We start from the raw sequence: 23,363 nt of genomic DNA on the forward strand, positions 1-23,363 counted from the left end.
CCTGTAATCTAAACCCCTGTAGAAAATGACAAGTAGCTCCTCATCAACTAGTTGAAGAATACCTGATCTAGATCACCACTAAGATGGTAAAACATTTAAACTTTATATTCTGTATTCATTTCCCAGTCATGTCATGTTCTAATTCAATGACACAACTATACTAATGACACATGAATTAAGCTCTGTAAAATTCTTAAGCCAGTTCCTTAAGCAACTGTTGCTAAATGGAGGTGGGGAGTGGTGGGTACTGGGTAACAATGTCAGAATATTGTTAGTTTGTTACAACTGGATTATTATTTAGACCTTGTAATTGAAATTAAGAATCTGAGCCCAAATCAGAACATGAAACTAATAGAACACAAAATACAAAAATGAATGTTCAGTCCTCAATTCACTGCAATCTGAAAATCATGATCCACTCATTCTTTTATACTAAGTCAATTACTGACTCCATAGACTCCTATATCACATTTGTAAAATGCTTTCTGTTCTGAAAGGGCTTTCTTATTTTTTTCCCTTCTAATTCACATGGATCTTTTCTCTTTACAAAGTGACTGATTTAAAAAAAAAAAAAATTTATTTAATTGGAGGCTAATGTAGTGGCTGTGCTTTCCTGGAGCAGCCGTGAAGAGATAGCCTTCGTCCGAGGTAAGAGAAACCCAAGTAAGACGGTAGGTGTTGAGAGATGGCATCAGAGGGCAGACACACTAAAACCATAATCACAGAAAACTAGCCAATCTGATCACAGGACCACAGCCTTGTCTAACTCAATGAAACTAAGCCATGCCGTGTGGGGCCACCCAAGACTGCCAGGTCATGGTGGAGAGGTCTGACAGAATGTGGTCCACTGGAGAAGGGAATGGCAAACCACTTCAGCATTCTTGCCTTGAGAACCCCATGAACAGTATGAGAAGGCAAAATGATAGGATACTGAAAGAGAAACTCCCCAGGTCGGCAGGTGCCCAATATACTACTGGAGATCAATGGAGAAATAACTCCAGAAAGAATGAAGGAATGGAGCCAAAGCAAAAACAATACCCTGTTATGGATGTGACTGGTGATAGAAGCAAGGTCCGATGCTGTAAAGAGAAATATTGCATAGATACCTGGAATGTTAGGTGCATGAATCAAGGCAAGTTGGAAGTGGTCAGACAGGAGATGGCAAGAGTGACAGCCAACATTCTAGGAATCAGTGAACTAAAATGGACTGGAATGGGTGAATTTAACTCAGATGATCATTATATCTACTACTGTGGGCAAGAATCCCTTAGAAGAAATGGAGTAGCTATCATGGTCAACAAAAGAGTCCGAAATGCAGTACTTGGATGCAATCTCGAAAACGACAGAATGATCTCTGTTTGTTTCCAAGGCAAACCATTCAATATCACGGTAATCCAAGCCTATGCCCCAACCAGTAACGCGGAAGAAGCTGAAGGTGAATGGTTCTATGAAGACCTACAAGACCTTTTAGAACTAACACCCAAAAAAGATATCCTTTTCATTATAGGGGACTGGAATGCAAAAGTAGGAAGTCAAGAAACACCTGGAGTAACAGGCAAATTTGGCCTTGGAGTACAGAATGAAGCAGGGCAAAGGCTAATAGAGTTCTGCCAAGAGAATGCACTGGTCATAGCAAATACCCTCTTCCAACAACACCAGAGAAGACTCTACACATGGACATCACCAGATGGTCGACACTGAAATCAGATTGATTATATTCTTTGCAGCCAAAGATGGAGAAGCTCTGTACAGTCAGCAAAAACAAGACCAGGAGCTGACTGTGGCTCAGATCATGAACTCCTTATTGCCAAATTCAGACTTAAACTGAAGAAAGTAGGGAAAACCACTAGACCATTCAGGTATGACCTAAATCAAATCCCTTATGACTATACAGTGGAAGTGAGAAATAGATTTAAGGGACTAGATCTGATAGACAGAGAGCCTGATGAACTATGGACAGAGGTTCGTGATATTACAGGAGACAGGGATCAAGACCATCCCCATGGAAAAGAAATGCAAAAAGGCAAAATGGTTGTCTAAGGAGGCCTTACAAATAGCTGTGAAAAGAAGAGAAGTGAAAAGCAAAGGAGAAAAGGAAAGATATTCCCATTTGAATGCAGAGTTTCAAAGAATAGCCAGGAGAGATAAGAAAGCCTTCCTCAGGGATCAATGCAAAGAAATAGAGGAAAACAACAGAATGGGAAAGACTAGACATCTCTTCAAGAAAATTAGAGATACCAAGGGAATATTTCATGCTAAGATGGGTTTGATAAAAGACAGAAATGGTATGGACCTAACAGAAGCAGAAGATATTAAGAAGAGGTGGCAAGAATACACAGAAGAACTGTACCAAAAAGATCTTCACGACCCAGATAATCACAATGGTGTGATCACTCACCTAGAGCGAGACATCCTGGAATGTGAAGTCAAGTGGGCCTTAGAAAGCATCACTATGAACAAAGCTAGTGGAGGTAATGGAATTCCAGTTGAGCTATTTCAAATCCTGAAAGATGATGCAGTGAAAGTGCTGCACTCAATATGCCAGCAAATTTGGAAAACTCATCAGTGGCCACAGGACTGGAAAAGGTCAGTTTTCATTCCAATCCCTAAGAAAGGCAATCCCAAAGAATGCTCAAACTACCGCACAATTGTACTCATCTCACATGCTACTAAAGTAATGCTTAAAATTCTCCAAGCCAGGCTTCAGCAATACGTGAACCGTGAACTTCCAGATGTTCAAGCTGCTTTTAGAAAAGGCAGAGGAACCAGAGATCAAATTGCCAATATCCGCTGGATCATCGAAAAAGCAAGAGAGTTCAACAACATCTATTTCTGCTTTATTGACTATGCCAAAGCCTTTGACTGTGTGGATCTCAATCAACTGTGGAAAATTCTTCAAGAGATGGGAATACCAGACCACCTGACCTGCCTCTTGAGAAACCCGTATGCAGGTCAGGAAGCAACAGTTAGAACTGGACATGGAACAACAGACTGGTTCCAAATAGGAAAAGGAGTACGTCAAGGCTGTATATTGTCACCCTGCTTATTTAACTTATATGCAGAGTACATCATGAGAAATGCTGGGCTGGAGGAAGCACAAGCTGGAATCAAGATTGCCAGGAGAAATATCAATAACCTCAGATATGCAGATGACACCACCCTTATGGCAGAGAGTGAAGAGGAACTAAAAAGCCTCTTGATGAAAGTGAAAGACAAGAGTGAAAAAGTTGGCTTAAAGCTCAACATTCAGAAAACTAAGATCATGGCGTCTGGTCCCATCACCTCATGGGAAATAGATGGGGAGACAGTGGAAATAGTGTCAGACTTTATTTTTGGGGGCTCCAAAATCACTGTGGATGGTGACTGCAGCCATGAAATTAAAAGCCACTCCTTTGTAGGAAAGTTATGACCAACCTAGACAGCATATTAAAAAGCAGAGACATTACTTTGCCAACAAAGGATGTGAGACTTGGACTGTGAAGCTGAGCACTGAAAAATTGATGCTTTTGAACTGTGGTGTTGGAGAAGACTCTTGAGAGTGCCTTGGACTGCAAGGAGATCCAACCAGTCCATCCTAAAGGAGATCAGTCCTGGGTGTTCATTAGAAGAACTGATGCTGAAGCTGAAACTCCAGTACTTTGGCCACCTCATGCAAAGAGTTGACTCATTGGAAAAGACCCTGATGCTGGGAGGGATTGGGGGCAGGAGGAGAAGGGGGCGACAGAGGATGAGATGGCTAGATGGCATCACCAACTCGATGGACATGAGTTTGAGTAAGCTCTGGGAGTTGGTGATGGACAGGGAGGCCTGGCTTGCTGCAATTCATGGGGTCGCAGAGAGTCGGACACGACTGAGTGACTGAACTGAACTACAATATTGTAGTGGTTTTTGCCATACACTGACATGAATCAGCCATGAGTATACATGTGTCCACCATCTTGAACCCCCCTCCCCCCTCCCTCCCCATCCCATCCCTCTGGGTTGTCCCAGTGCACCAGCTTTGAGTGCCCTGTTTCACGCATCAAACTTGGACTGGTCATCTATTTCACATATGGTAATATACATGTTTCAATGCTATTCTCTCAAATTATCCCACCCTCGCCTTCTCCACAGAGTCCAAAAGTCTGTTCTTTATATCTATGTCTCTTTCGCTGTCTCACATACAGGGTCATCATTACCATCTTTCTAAATTCCATATATATATACGTTAATATTCTGTACTGGTGTTTTTTTTTTTCTGACTTACTTCACTCTGTATAATAGGCTTCAGTTTCATCCACCTCATTAGAACTGATTGAATGCATTCTTTTTAATAGCTGAGTAATATTCCAGTGTGTATATGTACCACGACTTTCTTATCCATTCTTCTGCTGATGGACATCTAGGTTGCTTCCATATTCTGGCTGTTGTATACAGTGCTGCGATGAACACTGGGGTACATGTGTCTCTTTCAATTCTGGCTTCCTCAGTGTGTATGCCCAGCAGTGGGATTGCTGGGTCATAGGGCAGTTCTATTTCCAGTTTTTGTTTTTGTTTTTTCTGACACATTGTCTTATTTTATTCAAATAGCAGTCTGTTCACACATGGTCCAAGAACACTTGAATAATAAAGCAAATATAATCACATGTTAAAAATTGGTCTTCAAACATCATAGCCAATGATGCCATGCTTGCCTATGATCTCGCCAACATAAAACCACATCCACACCTCAGTGGCCACCAAACCATTCAGTAGAGCTTCCTTAACAGTGAGCTGTTTGAAGCTACTGGTTTTAGCACTGTTGATAATTTTTTTCAAGCTCTGAATTGATGTAGGGATCTCAGTAGGGGTTGGAGGAACCAGCTCAACCTTGGCATAGTACCAAAATGTGGCCAATCGAGGCTTTGAGTAAGTCACAGCAGTGTTGACCAGTGCTGGGACCTTCTCCGGGAGGTTACGGACAAACTGGGCCATGGTACTAGGACGGAGAGCCCGTCGCCCCGACTGGCTGGCTGAATGTCATCCGCCCGGAAGGGCTATTTCCAGTTTTTTAAGGAATCTCCACACTGTTCTCCATAGTGGCTGTGCTAGTCTGCATTCCCACCAACAGTGTAAGAGGGTTCCTTTTTCTCCACACCCTCTCCAGCATTTATTTATTGTTTGTAGACTTTTTGATAGCAGCTATTCTGACTGGCATGAGATGGTACCTCATTGTGACTTTGATTTGCATGTCTCTGATAGTGATGTTGAGCATCTTTTCATGTGTTTGTTAGCCATCTCTATGTCTTCTTTGGAGAAATGTCTATTTAGTTCTTTGGCCCATTTTTTTACTGGGTTATTTATTTTTCTGGTATTGAGCTGCATGAGCTGCTTGTATATTTTTGAGATTAATTCTTTGTCAGTTGCTTCGTTTGCAATTATTTTCTCCCATTCTGAAGGCTGTCTTTTCACCTTGCTTATAGTTTACTTCATTGTGCAAAAGCTTTTGAGTTTAATTAGGTCCCATTTGTTTATTTTTGCTTTTACTGCCATTATTCTGGTAGGTGGGTCATAGAGGATCCTGCTGTGATTTATGTCAGAGAGTGTTTTGCCTATGTTTTCCTCTAGGAGTTTTATACTTTCTGGTCTTACATTTAGATCTTTAATCCATTTTGAGTTTATTTTTGTGTATAGTATTAGAAAGTGTTCTAGTTTCATTCTTTTACAGGTGGCTGACCAATTTTCCCAGAACCACTTGTTAAAGAGATTGTCTTTTCTCCATTGTATATTCTTGCCTCCTTTGTCAAAGATAAGGTGTTCATAGGTGCGTGGATTTATCTCTGGGCTTTCTATTTTGTTCTATTGCTCTATATTTCTGTCTTTGTGCCAGTACCATACTGTCTTGATGACTGTAACTTTGTAGTATAGTCTCAAGTCAGGCAGGTTGATTCCTCCAGTTCCATTCTTCTTTCTCAAGATTGCTTTGGCTATTTGAGGTTTTTTGTATTTCCATACAAATTGTGAACTTATTTGTGCTAGTTCTGTGAAAAATACTGTTGGTAGCTTGATAGGGACTGCACTGAATCTATACATTGCTTTGGGGAGTATACTCATTTTCACTATATTGATTCTTCCAATCCATGAACATGGTATATTTCCCCATCTATTTGTGTCACCTTTGATTTCTTTCATCAGTGTTTAGTTTTCTATATATAGAAAACTTGTGGCTTGTGGGATCTTAGTTCCCCAACCATGGGCTGAACCTGCACCCTTGGCAGTGACAGCACAGATTCCTAACCACTGGACCACCAGGGAAATCCCCAGATAGACCCATTCTTATGTGTCCATCCCAAGTACACTTCCAGTGTAAAGGCCCTCTCACTACCTGATAGTACTCTATCCCTCTCTTGGGTTTCCATAACATAGTTATCTTTGTCACTGTACTTTTCTCATTCTGCTTGTTTATAAGTGTGCTAGACTCTTGAAGGCAGACAAAGAGTCTTCTTAAATTCTCTGTGAAAGAAGATGGGTAATAAGTAATTGTTCATCTCTGTATCTCACTCTTATATGCCTAGCACAGTGAGGGGCGTCCATAACTGATGTAAATAATTTAAGTTTAGATATTTTAAATAAAAGTCCAATACTCTTAGCAACAGAATATGTATAGTCCTGAGTTACAAATGATAACCAAGTGTCTGGAGTTTTTCAGAGTAAATTACCCATCTATCTCTATTTCTGTTGAGCATATTTCATTTGCATTTTCTCTTTTCTTCTTTTCCTGGTATCTTGTAAGTGAATTTATAGAACTAAAAGGGATTATTTTTCCTCATTGTACAAAACACATTGGTGTATAATTCTGTAAGTAAGCAGCTTAACTATCCTACCTTGGGAAGCATGTGACCTTGATGATACTGTATGATGATACTCAAATGCACTGCCTGTTCTAACATCCATATCTTTTGATTCTAATTTCAGGGATCTTGCTATATCACAGGGCTTTCCTTTCATATTTCATGACTTGTGCTAATTCAAATAAATTTCCTAATTATGGAACAATTTATTTTATAAACCTATCTTTTAAAGAACTCTCCCCCAGGTAAGCCTTCAGATAAGACTATAGCCCCAACTGACAACTTGATTTTGAGAGATCTTGAAGCAGAGTTACTCATCTAAGCTATATCCAGTTTCCTGATCCACAGGAACTGTGAAATAAATATATGTTTGTCATTTTAAGCAATTAAGTTATAGGGTAATTCATTATATGAAAATAACTTTAAAAATATTTAGTAACATGAGAAAATGTTCATATGTTCATTGTTTAAATTACTGGTCAAATGGTTATTTATCCATAGCAAAACAATGAAAAAACTCAGGCTGTAAATAACAAAAATATTGCTTAAAAACAGACTGTGCACTCACATATTTGTTACTTGAACTAATAATTTACTATAATATTTCTATTTATTGAAAATATTTTCAAGACTGTTATAAGCCTGCCTTGTAATATCATATAATCTTACTTGTAATTAGCATTTTGCTAAAGAAATGACACCAAACATTGAAGATATTACAGTCTGCTGCCTAAAATAAAGAAAAATTTGCAAAGATTAGAAGATTCTTCTAAGTCTCTAGAAATCATAGTTAATTTTTAAAAGCAGAAGACTATAATATACATGTATGATTCTAATTTTTAAAATACATATGGTTTTGAAAGAACAGAAAACAGGACTTCCCTGGTGGCTCGGGGTAAAGAATCCATCTGCCAGTGCAGGAGATGTGGGTTGGATCCCTGGTCCAGGGAGATCCCACATGCCGTGGGGCAGCTAAGCCCATGTGCCACAACTACTGCTAAGCCTGTGCCCTAGAGCCTGTGTTCCACAACAGAGAAGCCACAGCAGTGAGAAGCCTGAGCACTGCAACCAGAGAGCAGTGCCCACTTGCCACAACTCAGGAAAAACCCATGTAGCAACAAAGACCAGCACAGCCAATAAATAAATAAAATTTTAAAAGATGGACTCGATTCCATGAAGGAGTTTTTAAAAAATATAAAACAACAAGTGTTCCTCTTTGGATGGTGGAATTATAGGTAATTTAAATTTCTTCTTTGCACTTTTATCTGCTTCCCAGTTTTTCAAATGCATATATTATTTTTTATCATCAAATACATCTTTTTTAAGAAAGTCAAACTGATAATTTGATGCAACACATTTTAACTGCTTCAAGCCAAGATTTAATGTGAATAAAAGACTCAATCAGTTTATGAACAGAGAGGATAATAGCACTGAACCCATATTAAGATTTAGGGGATAGCACTCAATTAGCAAGTAAAAAATCAATAATATAGTATATCTAAATTTCTATTTTAAAAAAAGATGAACAAGTAGCCTCAATGCTGAGAGTCAGGTGAGAGTTGAGTTAATGCAGGGTTCAGAAGCAGGAATGAGTTTGTGAGGGGATATGACAGACGAGCTCCACGGTACTGGTTACTAATAAATTAGAACATCAAAGAGCCAAGCAACTCCTCCATCTCCCATGAACTCAATATTTATCACCTATGACTTACCTGGAGAAGGAAATGGCAACCCATTCCAGTGTTCTTGCCTGGAGAATCCCGGGGACAGAGGAGCCTGGTGGGCTGCCGTCTATGGGCTCACACAGAGTCGGACACAGCTGAAGCGACTTAGCAGCAGCAGCAGCATGATTTACCCAAATATGCTTGAATCTTACATTCTAGCCCATAGCAACTTCGAGGATTTTTTCTCTGTACAGTATAAAGTGTGTATTCTATTAAAGCTTTACGTATAGGGAGAAGGGGAAAGTTGTTTCAGATTTTAGGACTTGGTAAAATTAATTTTTGTTGAGCCATTTCTCACTTCTCTGAGTGCAGACAGGTCATTCATCCAAGACCCAGATGCAGTTCTTTTGAAAAATGACACCTTGATATTACAAAATATCAAACCTAAAAGGCTCCACTAAACAAAATGAGTTTACCCTCAAAATCAATGCATAAAATCTTTTTCTCACAGAGTTTTCTTTGAACATCATGAGCTTAAGGAGAGAAATTTATCATGTACAGCAAACCTGTGTCATTCTGTACTCAGAAAAGTCAGAAAAACCAATAGATTCTAACTAGAGAGCTCTTCACATGACTTCTGTCTAAAAAAAGGTAGAGGAATTTAATTAGCAGTGCAACCACAGGAATTTTTCTTTTCTTCTTTGAGACTCTGCTTCCTCATCTTTATACCAAATGTAATAATGCCTGCCCCAAATTCATCGGGAATAGTGATAAGGAAAAACAGAAAGCACCATAGAAATGCAGCAGTTATTTTGCTATTATTATTACTAAACTGATAAGGAGGTAAAAAGAAGGAAGAAAACACTGTGAAAAGGAAGGAAAAGATGACTGTTGAGTAGATTATGTTGGGTAACTCACATTTCCTGGTTCTGAACAGTTCTTCCAATCTCCTCCACAAAAATCTACCCATGAGAAACACATCAGATTCCTCAACCTCAAAACTTCCCTTAAAGGTGGAAGCCATATACTCCAAAACAATTCTAAAATGCTGGTCCTTGTGGAATTACATTTCACTGTGAATGCATTTCCCATTCTAGTGGGATGGATGGTGGGTCTGTCAGGCTCTTTCACAAACCTATGAATTCAAAGAGGGTAGACACTTTGCCTTAGTCAAGCCTGAACCTTAATATGTAGTGTCTAATCAAGGTTGGTCCAAAATACATAAATCTTAATCATTTTAATTGACCAAATAATCTTAACTGACATTTTTTTCTGAGCCATTACATTTTATTTATCTCAATTGTCATTAAGGAATTTGAGAGGGATTAGAATTTGTCACCCTAAAATATGCCACACTGCCCAAGCCTTGTTTTGAGCCAAAGGCAATTAGGCCTCTGCCCTCCAACTTTTTGTCCAAAAGCAGGGCAAAAGCACCTCTGTAAAGGTGTCTCACTCTCCTATACCAAGAAGAGTGCCACTCTGGAGACAATTCTTCTTTGCAGAACAAGCAACCCTATTTATCATATATTTCCTAGCCACCTTCACAGAACTCACTGTCATGCCCTTTTCTTTAGCCTAGCCTCTTTCCACACTTTAACATCCTTTGTTAAAAAATGATACGTAAGTCTGCAATTTTAACCATCCCCTTGAAACATGTTTTTTTTTGTGAACTCCCATGCATACAGAGGCAATTAATTCCTTTCTCCTGTTAATCATTCTGATTTGCAGGCCCAGCCAATGACCCTAAGAGAGTAGATTATCTTCTTTTTCTTCCCTACATGGTCAAAATACGTTAGTCCTTATGTTATGTAGTGAAGCCACCTCAAATATCTTAGAACAAGTAGGAGGCATAAATAATGAGTGTTAATTGCATGCACTGAATTAAATTCCAGGCAGCAGTACACATAATTTTGAATAACCAAAAGAACCATTATTCTTATGTAGAGACATGAGAAAACATGGTATCCAAATCCACTTGGACTCTAGGTCAAATGACCAAGAATTCTGAAAGCTTTGCTATTTAAATTTTTATAATGTTCTCATGAAACATATACCAATCTACTAAGAAGTGATTATAGAGTGATTTATACCCTGGTCTCTGTAGCTGATGGTACAGTATTTCAGGATGGGTGGTGGAGGTAAGGTATGGCAGAGGTACATTTAAACATTTCTAAAAAATCTTCTTTTTACCTATTGGATTTAATTTCTCACTAATCCAAGGACACTTCCTCCCCCATCAAGCCATTATCCTTACCACACACATCCTCATTTTCTCCTTCTGATTTTCTCTTAGGTTGAAAAACACCACCTGCCCTGTATCTTCACCCTGTGTCTCCAGCACCCTTTCCCTTTTCCCTGCGTAAACCAAATCTGTGTCATCTTTAAGGCCAGAGGAAATGCTGTCTCCTTCGTGCAGACCTCCTGGAATTCCTCAAACCATTACCCAGAATTCTTCTTGAACTTGTGTCCAGCCTACTAATTTATAAGTGCTGCCTCCTCAAATGAGATCAAACATTCCTCAAGGGCAGGAGCAATTTCTCCTTTTGTTATTTGGCAGAGAACAGTTCTCTACCTAGAGGCACTTAATGAATGCTAATTAAAGTTTGGCTATTTATCAAATACCCATGTGCTTCAAGGTGAGTTAGATACTGGGGATAAAACAGTGAAACTCCATGCAGTTCTACCTCTTTCAGGACACTTGCAGCAGGCAGAAGCCACACACTCACAGCAGTGTTAGGGCCAGTGTTTCCTGTGACCCATGTAATGTTCCAACTGCTCTGAATTAGAATAGCTCTAAGCTGGGCACTCATTCTCCAGTTTGCAGGACTCTTGTCACTCTCTTGTGTCTGGAACCCATCCGCTTCACTAGTTTATGTTACCCTCAAAGCCCCTTGTGAAACATCCTTTATTTCACAACTCTTAATTTATAAGGAATAAATTCTTAAAGTACAGGCTTTTCCTATAGCATATATTGACTAGTAATTTATTACTCCCTAAACTTGCAACATGATAATGTAGTATTTCTCCACCACCATTCTGTTCGTATCAGTCTTACTATGGAAAATAGGCTCCAGTTTAAAAAAAAAAAAAAGAAATCCTCAGTCCAAGGCAGATGGTATGTTAATTAGTTAGGGAAAGGAAACAGAACTGCTCAGCAATTGTTTTGCTTTCTTAAAAGCAAATGATCTTTAAGCTGCAAAGTACAGAAGAAACCTCATTAAGAGAGAACCAACGCACAAGCAGAAGAGGTCACTTTAAAAGAATTCATGTCTTCAAAATCTGGTGAATCACATTCCAGAGAGAATTGGCAAATGTAAGCACAAAAATATTCTGACAACCTCAGGAAAACATGGAGAAGGAAGGAAGTCTCAATAGACTAGAGACTGAAACATACTTTTTTCTCCCCTAATTAAAAAAGAATTCAAAACTGAAGGAAAGAATTCCAATTCCTAGGCAAACCAGTTAATATAATATCAATCTCCAGCAAAATTCAAGATTTAATCAGAAAACGGGGAAAAATACTGAGAGTTTCAAAGAACTAGGACTTTACTGAGAATCAATCATTTTTAAGCTAACATCATTTACTTTTGTGATAGATCAGAGAATATGCAGGATCTTTAATTTTAGCAAAGCATTTGATTAAAATTAGTCTCATAATGTCTGTATGAAGAAGACTGATCTGTGGGCTAGAAGAGTTTAATCTGAAGGACAGTGCTAAGTTCAGCAGATTAAATAGTCTCAGCAATACCTACTGAAGGCCAAATACATCTTCCCAACCAGTACTGTAGTTGGCACTTTCAGTACATTACTTTGAATTCTAATAATTACCTGAAAGGCAGAAATTCCTAACCTCAATTTATTGATGTGGAAAAGAGGTTTCTCACTGTCACAAAGCTAGCAGCCAGGCTCCAAAACCAGGATCCAAAAGTTCACATCTTTCTATGTGCCACAGGCTTCTATAGATGCCACATGCCAAAAGGACCTGTCCCATGTATTATCAATGATATAAATGTCTAGTGAACAAACTCCCCACATGTGCAGGTAACACAAAACCAGAGGCAGAGTGAACATGATGAAAGCCACAAATCAAGATTAAAACATATCATTGGAAAAGACCCGGATGCTGGGAAAGATTGAGGGCAAGAGGAGGAGGCGACAGAGGATGAGATGGCTGGATGGCATCACCGACTCAATGGACATGAGTTTGAGCAAGCTCTGGGAGATGGTGAAGGACAGAGAAGCCTGGTGTGCTACAGTCCATGGGGTTCCAAAAAGTCAGACAGGGTTTAATAACTGCACAACAACAACAAGCTGGAAATTGGAGAGAGACTTAAAGTAATAGACAAGAGAAAAAATGTTCATATTCAAGAAATCAATTGCATAATTTAAAAATGAATAATGCCTACCTAGACAGCAAAGTATGGGGGGGTGGGGGGCGGGGTGGGTGGATGGTCGTGGTGGTGGGTTTTTTAGTCAACTTTGTTGTATTTACTACAAAAGCCGATTAAAAATCAGATGATTTTGTTTGAAGATAGGAACTCATTGCAGTCTGTACTGTTCAGACTAGACTGCATTTTTGAATTCAATTTGGGACTAAGGATCTTTAGCACAGAGACAGGTCTTAGGTAAGGGGAAACAAAATGAATATTATTTAGTGACAATAACAAACGTTTACCAACTTCTAGGCAACTATGATAAGTACTTTATGAATATTATCTAATTTAATTCTCACAAAAACCCTATAGGCAGACAGAGTATATGATCATTCCTATTTTACAGATGAGGAAGCCAAAGCTGTCAAGTAAAGGGGGCAAAAGTCTTACTCTAAACCATTTTAGACTTTCCATTTCTTAACAATTTTTTGGCCACAAACTTTTTCAGATGGATGAAAGTCTTAGATCTTCTCTGCTGAAAAATTCTATATATAATTTCACGAACTAGAGGGCTACTGGCAAAAGCAGGATTAATGAGAAGCTGGTCCGAGGAAGCAGTTGTCAGCTCGGTGTCAACAAGGCCTTGCTGACAGTGACAGAAAGGAGGGATGCCTCACAATGCTGTGAGCTTCCTGTCACCGAAGTGCTCCCTGCAAAGTGTGGCCAGTCTGTCAGGAGAGCAACAGAGGGAATGCTAAAATGGACCGGAGCTTGGTTAACGATCTTAAAGTATCCTTTTATTGTAAGACCGTGGGCCTAATAATTAATTTTTGTTTGCTGGCAAAACAAAGAAGTTAAAAACTGAAGTTATGGTTTTAACAGACTATTCTGCTGAATACCTAAACATTAGTTATTTCCCACTTATATACGGTATCTATATCAAGTACTTGAAAACTACCTCATCCAAATATTCAAGGTATATTCAACTGTTGACCCTGATGTGATTTATACACTGTCATAATAAAAATAGACCCTTTATTCCTCTGAATTCTTAACTAAAATATTCCCTAAGATAAACACCATAAATCTCCGATCTGAAAACGATGGGGTCTTTGATGAGAATGTTTACTATTTTCATAAGAGATGGGAGCGGGCAGACGGGACGCAGGAGAGAACCTAATTGTTCTGTTCTGCTTCCCAGACCTCTTCGCTAACAGCCAGAGGATCTTACCGTCATCTCTGCTTCACTTCCCATTTGCAATATAATTCACCTCCAGATTCAGCCTCCCACAGCTCCAAGGGGAGCTCACATTTTGCTCCTGACATGCCATTCGGATCACAAGCCTGACAGCTTGGCATACAAATTAAACGTTCATAGGCAAATCTTTTACCTGAAAATCTTCTTCACTCTTCAGGTAGGAAGGAGGGAATAAGGTGAAACTGCAATTCATTAATGCAAAGCTTTGAATTTGGGGGCTGAGAACAAGGGGGGTGGGGCGGGGGCTAAGTTCTTAATTAGGAGCCGGAAACGCGAGGCTCTAGCAGGCAGCTGGCCAAGAAAGGTCCGGTTGAATCAAAGCCTCCTGCAACTCAGATTTCTGTCACTCAAAATCAAAAAGGCAAAACGGAGGAGCAGAGGCCAACGGACAGGTCGCCCACTTCCCAGGAGTTCACTCACACGACAGGACCGCGGGCAGGCGCGCGCCTCTCGAGGGCGTCTGGCTGGCGCGGGGCGGGAGCCGGCGTCCGAGGCGGGTGGGCGTCAGGGCGCGGGCGGCTGAGGCCGGGCCCGGCGCGGAGTGCCGTCCAGCTGTGCGGGCAGTGGCGCCGGCTTCTCGCCAGCGGCCGGCTCAGTCAAGTGGCAGCGTTTGGAGGACGGGGTGTCCTTCGGCCCCGCTCGGGGCTCCTCCTCTCGCCGCCGCCGCGCCCGCCGTGCGCTCCAGAAGGGTTTGCGCCCAGCACCCGGCCGGCCGGCCCCGCAGGTGGCGGCGGAGGGGCGCGCTCGGCTCCAGGGCACGCCCTCTGCGGGCGGCACTCCAGCGCCCGGCGGGGCGGCCGGGCAGCCGGGATCACGTCCTCAGGCGCTGGTGGGGGCGAGGGCGGAGCTGGGCCGTGAGGCTAGGCGTCAGGCCGGCGGGTCCGGCCACCGCCCTCGCGCCCACCCCCTGTACACTATCCAGACTGCGGCTGTCCCCGATCCGTCAGGAATGAGACCCCCCCCCCCCCAAATTTCAAAGACAACATAAACGAGCAAGTCACTTCACTGCCCTGGCCCCTGATTTGAGCCACCAGGACTGCTAACACGCGGGGCTCTGCCCAGATGAGAAGAGGGGTTGGTCCCTTGTGGGGCTGTGGGGAGAACAGGAGCCCACGTGCACAAACGCAGCAGCCTCATCCAGGTCTTCCCAGCTAAGGGTTCCGACGCCCCGGTCCAGGCTGAGCAGCCAAACCCACTTTGACCTCAGAACCTCACACCGCGCAAGCCTAGGTCGGGGGCTCTGCCCTTCCTAACTAGCGGGCACGCTGAGAATGCGGAGCAAAAGTGCTTGATGTAATTAAACATTTAAACGGACACGTCCATTTGGTACTTCTCTATCCAGAAATACTCAACATTTCCCAAGCATGTTTCTCCTTAAAACACCACTAACAAAGCATCCTTTACTAGCTCTTTTTGGTGCTTAAGTCTCCATCTCAAAACATGGCCATAATCCAGTGGTATTTCCGTGCACATTCCCCGTGATGCCTTTATCTTTCCAGCGTGATTCCTAGCAACAATAAAAGCCCCAAAAGAACTACAGAAGAACCATTATTTTAGTTGTGTTTTACAACGGATTAGTCATGCAAAGCTCACGCTTGAAGAGACTTTGGTGATAACTTCACCTGACTTCTTTACATAACAGGTGAGGACAGAGGCCCAGAGTCCAGTGGCAAAACTAAATGTGAAAAAGAAAGGCTGGCACCTACACAGCCCACAGTCTGTAGATTAACATGAGGGTTAGCTCTCTAGAGGTATAGTAAAGAATATGCCTAGATTGCAGAGTGGTGGAGAAACATAAATTATACAAAATCTAAATAGTTCAGACTTTTTTAGACTTTAAATGAATGAAACATTCCTACTTATTACAATGCTTAAATTAACTTAAGTAACTTTTATACACAAAGATGGTAGCTCAGGAATACAATTTTCCTTCAGCATAATATTGATGGAATTGGAGTAGTCACATTCTGACAATTTTAGAATATTAAATACTTATATTAATTGATTTGTCTGATCAGTATTAATTTCTAATGTATACCAGTTGACCACACTAAGATAAAACAAGTATTTAGTTCTAAATATTTCAGGCATATCATGCTAAATAATTAGGATCAAATGCAAGGTTCCACCATTAGGCCTAATTCTTCACTGAAGGTGTCACTGTTTGCCCTCCCTCTTCACACTTTAAGCGCTTACCAACTTTGTGCTGCAGTGATCCGTAAGAGACCTCTGGGTTCCACACAGAGAGATCAGTGTTAGTTCACGATGTGTTCAAGCTGCACACAATACCTCCATAAAGCCAGCCACAGAGATACTATAGTCATGAAATAACTAAAGAAGGGCTATAAGCAAACCAGCCAGTAAGTACACGCCAGTGGATAGAGGACAGAATATACTGTAAAATGTAAATCATAAGAGGTCAGCGAAAAGTGAGTAAGTTTTGATTAGGGTCATGAGACAAGCATAGAATTTTAATTGCTGCAAGAAGATGTGTAATTGATGCTATATCCACAGGGGTGGCAGTGAGCCTGGAACACATATGAATGGGAAGAGAATGAATCCATGAGAAACAGTAATTTGTTTTGTTTAGAGAAATAAATTAGCCACTGAAAGTTCTTAAATTGTAAAGTGATGTAATAAAAATTGTCCTCGACTAGAATAGATTTAGGGTTAATTTGGCAACTCTAAGTAATTAGGTAGAGATTTGTAGCACAAGCAAATCATTCTGCAGAAATCCAGATGGAAAAATACCATGACCTGGCCTACTATAATGCCTGAGAATGAAAAAATACTCATAGAAGATGCTTTGTTATGTTCCATTCATAAACTTTATCTGTGGTTATTCTTGCCAAGATCTGAACTACCAAGATCTGAAACACTTAAAGCTTACTAGAGTTTAAGTATTACTTAAGTATACACTGAATTTTAAGTATTTCAATAATAAGAAATTTGCTCAGGCAATAAAAAGTATCTACCACGTACATATTTCTAGAGTGGAGTTGAAGAAATCACTCAGTTTGCTCAGTAAAAATAAGACAGTTATTAGCTGAGACTGAAATTACTGGAATTTGAGAAAGGCTTTTGTTTTGAGAACTCAACCTTTTTGTAATGAACACTGATTACATTTGGAGTCAGAAAAAAACCCACTAAGACAATTTACAGTTTGAAAAGAAAAGTTGAATAGTTATAGGCCACCTCTAAGAAACCATGATCATGTTACAGGGTCCTTGTTTAGGAATTAGCTACTAGTTTTAATAAAATTTTAGCTAGTACAGTTTTAGCTTCTTTATCAGGCCTTGCTTGACCTTCAGTAAAATATTTTTGACAGTATTTTCACTGTTTACCTTAAAATTTTTTTTATTTACATGTTGTAATAGAGAATTAGAATTATTGGTGCAAGAGGCAATTTATGGATAACCTATGACCTAAAACAAAGGAGCTAGATGCTTTAAATAATTTCATTGGCTTCCCAGAGTTCCTCCTATGACCCTTCCTCCACCTAATGTACTACTTGCAATTGAGCTACATTGATCATCTCGAATTAAAGGATTAGCTTTCAATTAAAAGCGGTTACTGGGAGCCCATCAATTATTTCCCAGGAGAATGCCTAGTTCAGTTCCAGAAAGAGGTCAACTTCTGGGACATTACTACTTATTTAGATCTAGGATTACTCAGTCTTTATGGATAAGGAAGTGCAATACACATAATCTACAGTCAACATCACAGATTCCTAATCTGATTCCAGCCTGATCTAACAACTGAGATTGACTCTACAAGTCTAAAGAGACCAGAAAAGAGTGAATCTACCTAGGGTAAAGTACAACAGAACATCTATACAACAACTGCATTATCTCAGTTTTATGCATGGATCTCAGCTCCCATTTCCTCCAGTGCATAAGACCAAGGCCAGCCCTGCTATTACTATGAGTGAATTACAGCCTAAGCTACTAAGCTTTAGGGTCTCTTTCTGGCTGAGATGACCCTACCCTTCTTGCCCCACTTATACCCACCCCTTCTTGATGTCAGCTGCTATGCATACAACTCTAGATTTCAGTAGCTTCTTTGAAGGGAGGTACCAGGTAATTTCTGTTCCTTTCTTGTGAGGCCACTCTTCATTTCAATTTGTTATTTGAGTTTAGCATGGCTATGTGTTTAGAGAGTAATGAGTCACATATCAGTTCAGTCCTTCTTTTGCTAGAATTGGAGGTCCCATTTGCTCTTCAGCATACTCCAGCCTGGCTTCTCTTCCAGCCACTCTTAAGATGCCTGTTCCTGCCAGTCACCAATGTTTCCTGCATCGTAAAATTCAAGGGACATTTCTTAGGCGTTAATTTTTAGTGCATTCATAAGAACTGGAACACTATTATATGATGCTGGTTTCCTCCCTGTGTCTCTAACTGCTCCTAGTCTTCTGATTAATCTAAATACTCTTGTCACCCAGGGTCTGGTGTAGGTTCTCTGCTTCCTGCAGTATTTCTTCAGAGGAGCTTATCCATTTGCACTGCTTTCATATCATCCTTCTGCCAGTATCCCATATTTACATGTTCTGCCTTGGAGGCCTAACAGGCACCTCAAATTTAACATGTCAAAAACAGCACTCTTGACACCTATCCTCCAAATAAGTTCCTCCTCTGGTCTTCTCCAACTCAGTAAATGGTAACTAGTGGCTATTAATAAAATCAAACTTAGGAGTCATTTTCAGTTCTCCTACTTGTATTATCCCTCCTCTTATTATATACAGTTTTCTAGCTGTTACCTAGATTACCTCCTCTTCAATTTTACCTTGAACATGTGGTTCCCTTTCTCACTAAGTCCTAGCCACACTTACCTGTGCACTTCAGGGCCCCTCATACTTCCCATTTCCTCTATTTTTCCTACTTTCTCACTTGGCTGTCTCCTTCACATCTTGCATGTCTCATTTCAAGTGTCCCCTCTTTGGAGATGACTTTCATGACTGTTTCTTAAAGCAGCCTTCTTTCTATAACCAGCTACTCTTTTATACATTACACTGTTTATTTCCTTCATAGCCTTTATCATTACTTGAAATTACCTTATTTGTTTTTATTTTATCTGCCTTCTCTAGAATCTGAGATCCATGAAAAGAGTAACTTTTAATAGCATTTAAATATTATTGGACTGCCCTGGTGGTACAGTGGAAAAGAATCTGCCTGCCAACTCAGGGGACACATATTTCATCCCTGGCCCAGGAAGATCCATATGACACAGAGCAGCTAAGCCCATGTGCCAGAACTACTGAGCCTGCATCCCTGGACCCTGTGCTCTCAAACAAGAGAAGCCACCACGACGAGAAGCCCGCATACCGCCCTACTAGCCATGACTGGAGACAGCCCATGCACAGCAAGAAAGACCCAGCGCAGCCAAAATAAATAAATAATTTAGAAAACAAGAAAAACCCCATTATTTACCAGCGCCTAGGAGAAGGCGATGGCACCCCACTCCAGTCCTCTTGCCTGGAAAATCCCATGGACAGGGGAGCCCGGTAGGCTGCAGTCCATGGTGTCACTAAGAGTCGGACACGACTGAGCGACTTCGCTTTCACTTTTCATTTTCATGCATTGGGGAAGGAAATGGCAACCCACTCCAGTGTTCTTGCCTGGAGAATCCCAGGGATGGGGGAGCCTGGTGGGCTGCCATCTATGGGGTCGCACGGAGTTGGACACGACTGAAGCAACTTAGCAGCAGCAGCAGCAGGATAATAGTACCTGGGATTCAGTAGGCACTAAAAATATTAATACTTCTTGAGCAAATAACAAGCTACTTCTACTTCCAATTATAGCAGACTAATTTATATTATATCAACTTTCCCCATGAAATAAGTATAAAATTTGGATAAAACCTTAAAAAATTGACTAGAAGTATCCAAAAACTATCAGGGCAGTCAAGACTCAAGGAACCAAGATCCTTATTTGAATATAGATGCTAAAAAGTGAACCTGATGTTTTGTGCAGCATGTCCACTTGAGGCCTTTGCCAATTCATAAACAGCCAAGAGGCTGAGAAGCTTTCATTCATTTCACAGAGTTTGGGAGTTGGAACTGATGAAGTGGCACATCGCAGGAATAGCAAGAATAAATCATAAATAAAGTGAAAGTAAATCAGCTCTCACAAAGACTAAACCTAGTCTTGATTGGCTCAATACATTATGTAGGTCTTTCCTAGTCTAGCAGACTGCAAAACACCACCCAGAGTCTCGAATTACTCCTAAAATTTTCAAATCACAATGTCTGAGATTCAATTAATTACTGCCACACATATTCTGAAGACAAAGACCAAAGACTAAGAGAAAAATGGGAAAAATAAGTAGACCTACAAGAGTTCCAGACACGGATTATAAAATAACTATGATTAATAAGGTAAAAAGGAACTAAAAAGCCTCTTGATGAAAGTGAAAGAGGAGAGTGAAAAAGTTGGCTTAAAGTCCAACATTCAGAAAACTAAGATCATGGCATCCAGTCCCATCATTTCATGGGAAATAGATGGGGAAACAGTGGAAACAGCGTCAGACTTTATTTTTCTGGGCTCCAAAATCACTGCAGATGGTGACTGCAGCCATGAAATGAAAAGATCCTTACTCCTTGGAAGGAAATTTATGACCAACCTAGACAGCATATTAAAAAGCAGAGACATTACTTTACCAACAAAGGTCCGTCTAGTCAAGGCTATGGTTTTTCCAGTAGTCATGTATGGATGTGAGAGTTGGACTGTGAAGAAAGCTGAGCGCCGAAGAAATGATGCTTTTGAACTGTGGTGTTGGAGAAGACTCTTGAGAGTGCCTTGGACTGCAAGGAGATCCAACCAGTCTATCCTAAAGGAGATCAGTCCTGGGTGTTCACTGGAAGGACTGATGCTGAAGCTGAAACTCCAGTACTTTGACCACCTGATGCTCAGAGTTGACTCATTGGAAAAGACCCTGACGCTGGGATGGATTAGGTGCAAGAGGAGGGGATGACAGAGGATGAGATGGCTGGATGGCATCACCGACTCGATGGACATGAGTTTGAGTGAACTCCGGGAGTTGGTGATGGACGGGGAGGCCTGGCGTGCTGCGGTTCATGGGGTTGCAAAAAGTCAGACACTACTGAGTGACTGAACTGAACTGAACTGAATAAGGTAAAAAATAGAAACCCACACAGAATCTTTGTTTTAAATCATATAGAAGCTTTGGAACTGAAAAAGGTAATAACTAAAATTAAGAACTCAGATAGACTGAATGCAGATTAGATACAAATAATAAGAGAAATGGCTTCCCTGGTAGCTCAGTGGTAAAGAGTCTGCCTGCCAATGCAAGAGATGTGGGTTTGATCCCTGGTCCAGGAAGATCCCCTGGAGAAGGGAATGGCAACCTACTCCAGTATTCTTGCCTGGGAAATCCCATGGACAGAGGAGCCTGGTGGGGTCTAGTCCGTGGGGTTGCAAAAGAGATACAACTTAGCAACTAAACCACAACAATAAGAGGAGTAATGAAAGAGAAAGATTGGACCACAAAAAATATCCAGACTAAATCTTCAAATCTTAAAAAGATGAAAAATGTAACAGACTTCTAAGAGGAAAATATGTATTATAGGTGAAATTAAGAGTTCCAGAAGAAGATATAGAGAATAGGGCATAAGTGATATCTGAATAGATAATAGAGGATTTTCCAAAACTGATGAAAAACATGAAGCCACAGATTCAAGATCCTCCATGAATACCGCACAGTTGTACTCATCTCACACACTACTAAAGTAATGCTTAAAGTTCTCCAAGCCAGGCTTCAGCAATACATGAACCATGAACTTCCAGATGTTCAAGCTGCTTTTAGAAAAGGCAGAGGAACCAGAGATCAAATTTCCAACATCCGCTGGATCATCGAAAAAGCAAGAGAGTTCAACAACATCTATTTCTGCTTTATTGACTATGCCAAAGCCTTTGACTGTGTGGATCTCAATCAACTGTGGAAAATTCTTCAAGAGATGGGCATACCAGACCACCTGACCTGCCTCTTGAGAAACCTGTATGCAGGTCAGCAAGCAACAGTTAGAACTGGACATGGAACAACAGACTGGTTCCCAACAGGAAGAGGAGTATGTCAAGACTGTATATTGTCACCCTGCTTATTTAACTTATATGCAGAGTACATCATGAGAAATGCTGGGCTGGAGGAAGCACAAGCTGGAATCAAGATTGCCAGGAGAAATATCAATAACCTCAGATATGCAGATGACACCACCCTTATGGCAGAAAGTGAAGAGGAACTAAAAAGCCTTTGATGGAAGTGAAAGAGGAGAGTGAAAGAGTTGGCCTAAAGCTCAACATTCAGAAAACTAAGATCATGGCATCTGGTCCCATCATTTCATGGGAAATAGATGGGGAAACAGTGGAAACAGCATCAGACTTTATTTTTCTGGGCTCCAAAATCACTGCAGATGGTGATTACAGCCATGAAATTAAAAGACACTTACTCCGTGGAAGGAAAGTTATGACCAACCTAGACAGCATATTAAAAAGCAGAGACATCACTTTGCCAACAAAGGTCTATCTAGTCAAAGCAATGTTTTTTTCAGTGGTCATGTATGGATGTGAGAGTTGGGCTATAAAGAAAGCTGAGTGCAGAAGAATTGATGCTTTTGAACTGTGGTGTTGAAGACTCTTGAGAGTCCCTTGGACTGCAAGGAGATCCAACCTGTCCATCCTAAAGGGGATCAGTCCTGGGTGTTCATTGGAAGGACTGATGTTAAAGCTGAAACTCCAATATTTTGGCCACCTGATGCTCAGAGTTGACTCATTGGAAAAGACCTTGATGCTGGGAGGGATTTGGGGCAGGAGGAGAAGGGGACAACAGAGGATGAGACGGTTGAATGGCATCACTGACTCAATGGACATGGGTTTGGGTGAACTCCAAGAGTTGGTGATGGACAGGGAGGCCTGGCGTGCTGCGGTTCATGGGGTCGCAAAGAGTCCAACATGACTGAGCAACTGAACTGAACTTAACTGATGAATACCAAGCTAGATAAAGTCCAATAAAATCACATCTAAGCACGTATTAGTAAAACTGCTGAAAAACAAACAGAAGATCTCAGAACAGCAGAGGAAGAGAGATATTATAAATCATCCTCAAAAGATCAATAGTATTTACAACTGCCTTTGAATAGAATTGATGAAAGCTAAAAGGCAATAGAAATGACATCAAAGTATTTAATAAAACCTGCCAATATTCCTATTTTTTTCATAACCCTGCATAGGCAAATATTTTTAAACAG

General features: G+C 40.7%; 1 protein-coding gene across 1 annotated transcript; it reads right to left on the reverse strand.

Annotated features, from left to right (window-relative positions):
• Positions 1–4,539: 4,539 nt before the first annotated feature.
• On the reverse strand, positions 4,540–4,953 carry LOC133051102 (ATP synthase subunit g, mitochondrial-like). The gene has a single exon (XM_061135504.1). The coding sequence runs from the start codon at positions 4,951–4,953 to the stop codon at positions 4,642–4,644; it is 312 nt and encodes a 103-aa protein (XP_060991487.1). The 3' UTR covers positions 4,540–4,641.
• Positions 4,954–23,363: the final 18,410 nt, after the last annotated feature.

Source organism: Dama dama, chromosome 33 (genome assembly GCF_033118175.1).
Source record: "Dama dama isolate Ldn47 chromosome 33, ASM3311817v1, whole genome shotgun sequence".
NCBI lineage: Eukaryota > Metazoa > Chordata > Mammalia > Artiodactyla > Cervidae > Dama > Dama dama.

Coding starts and splice junctions, on each gene's coding strand:
- LOC133051102 (XM_061135504.1), bottom strand. CDS start 4,953: ATGGCCCAGTTTGTCCGTAACCTCCCGGAGAAGGTCCCAGCACTGGTC.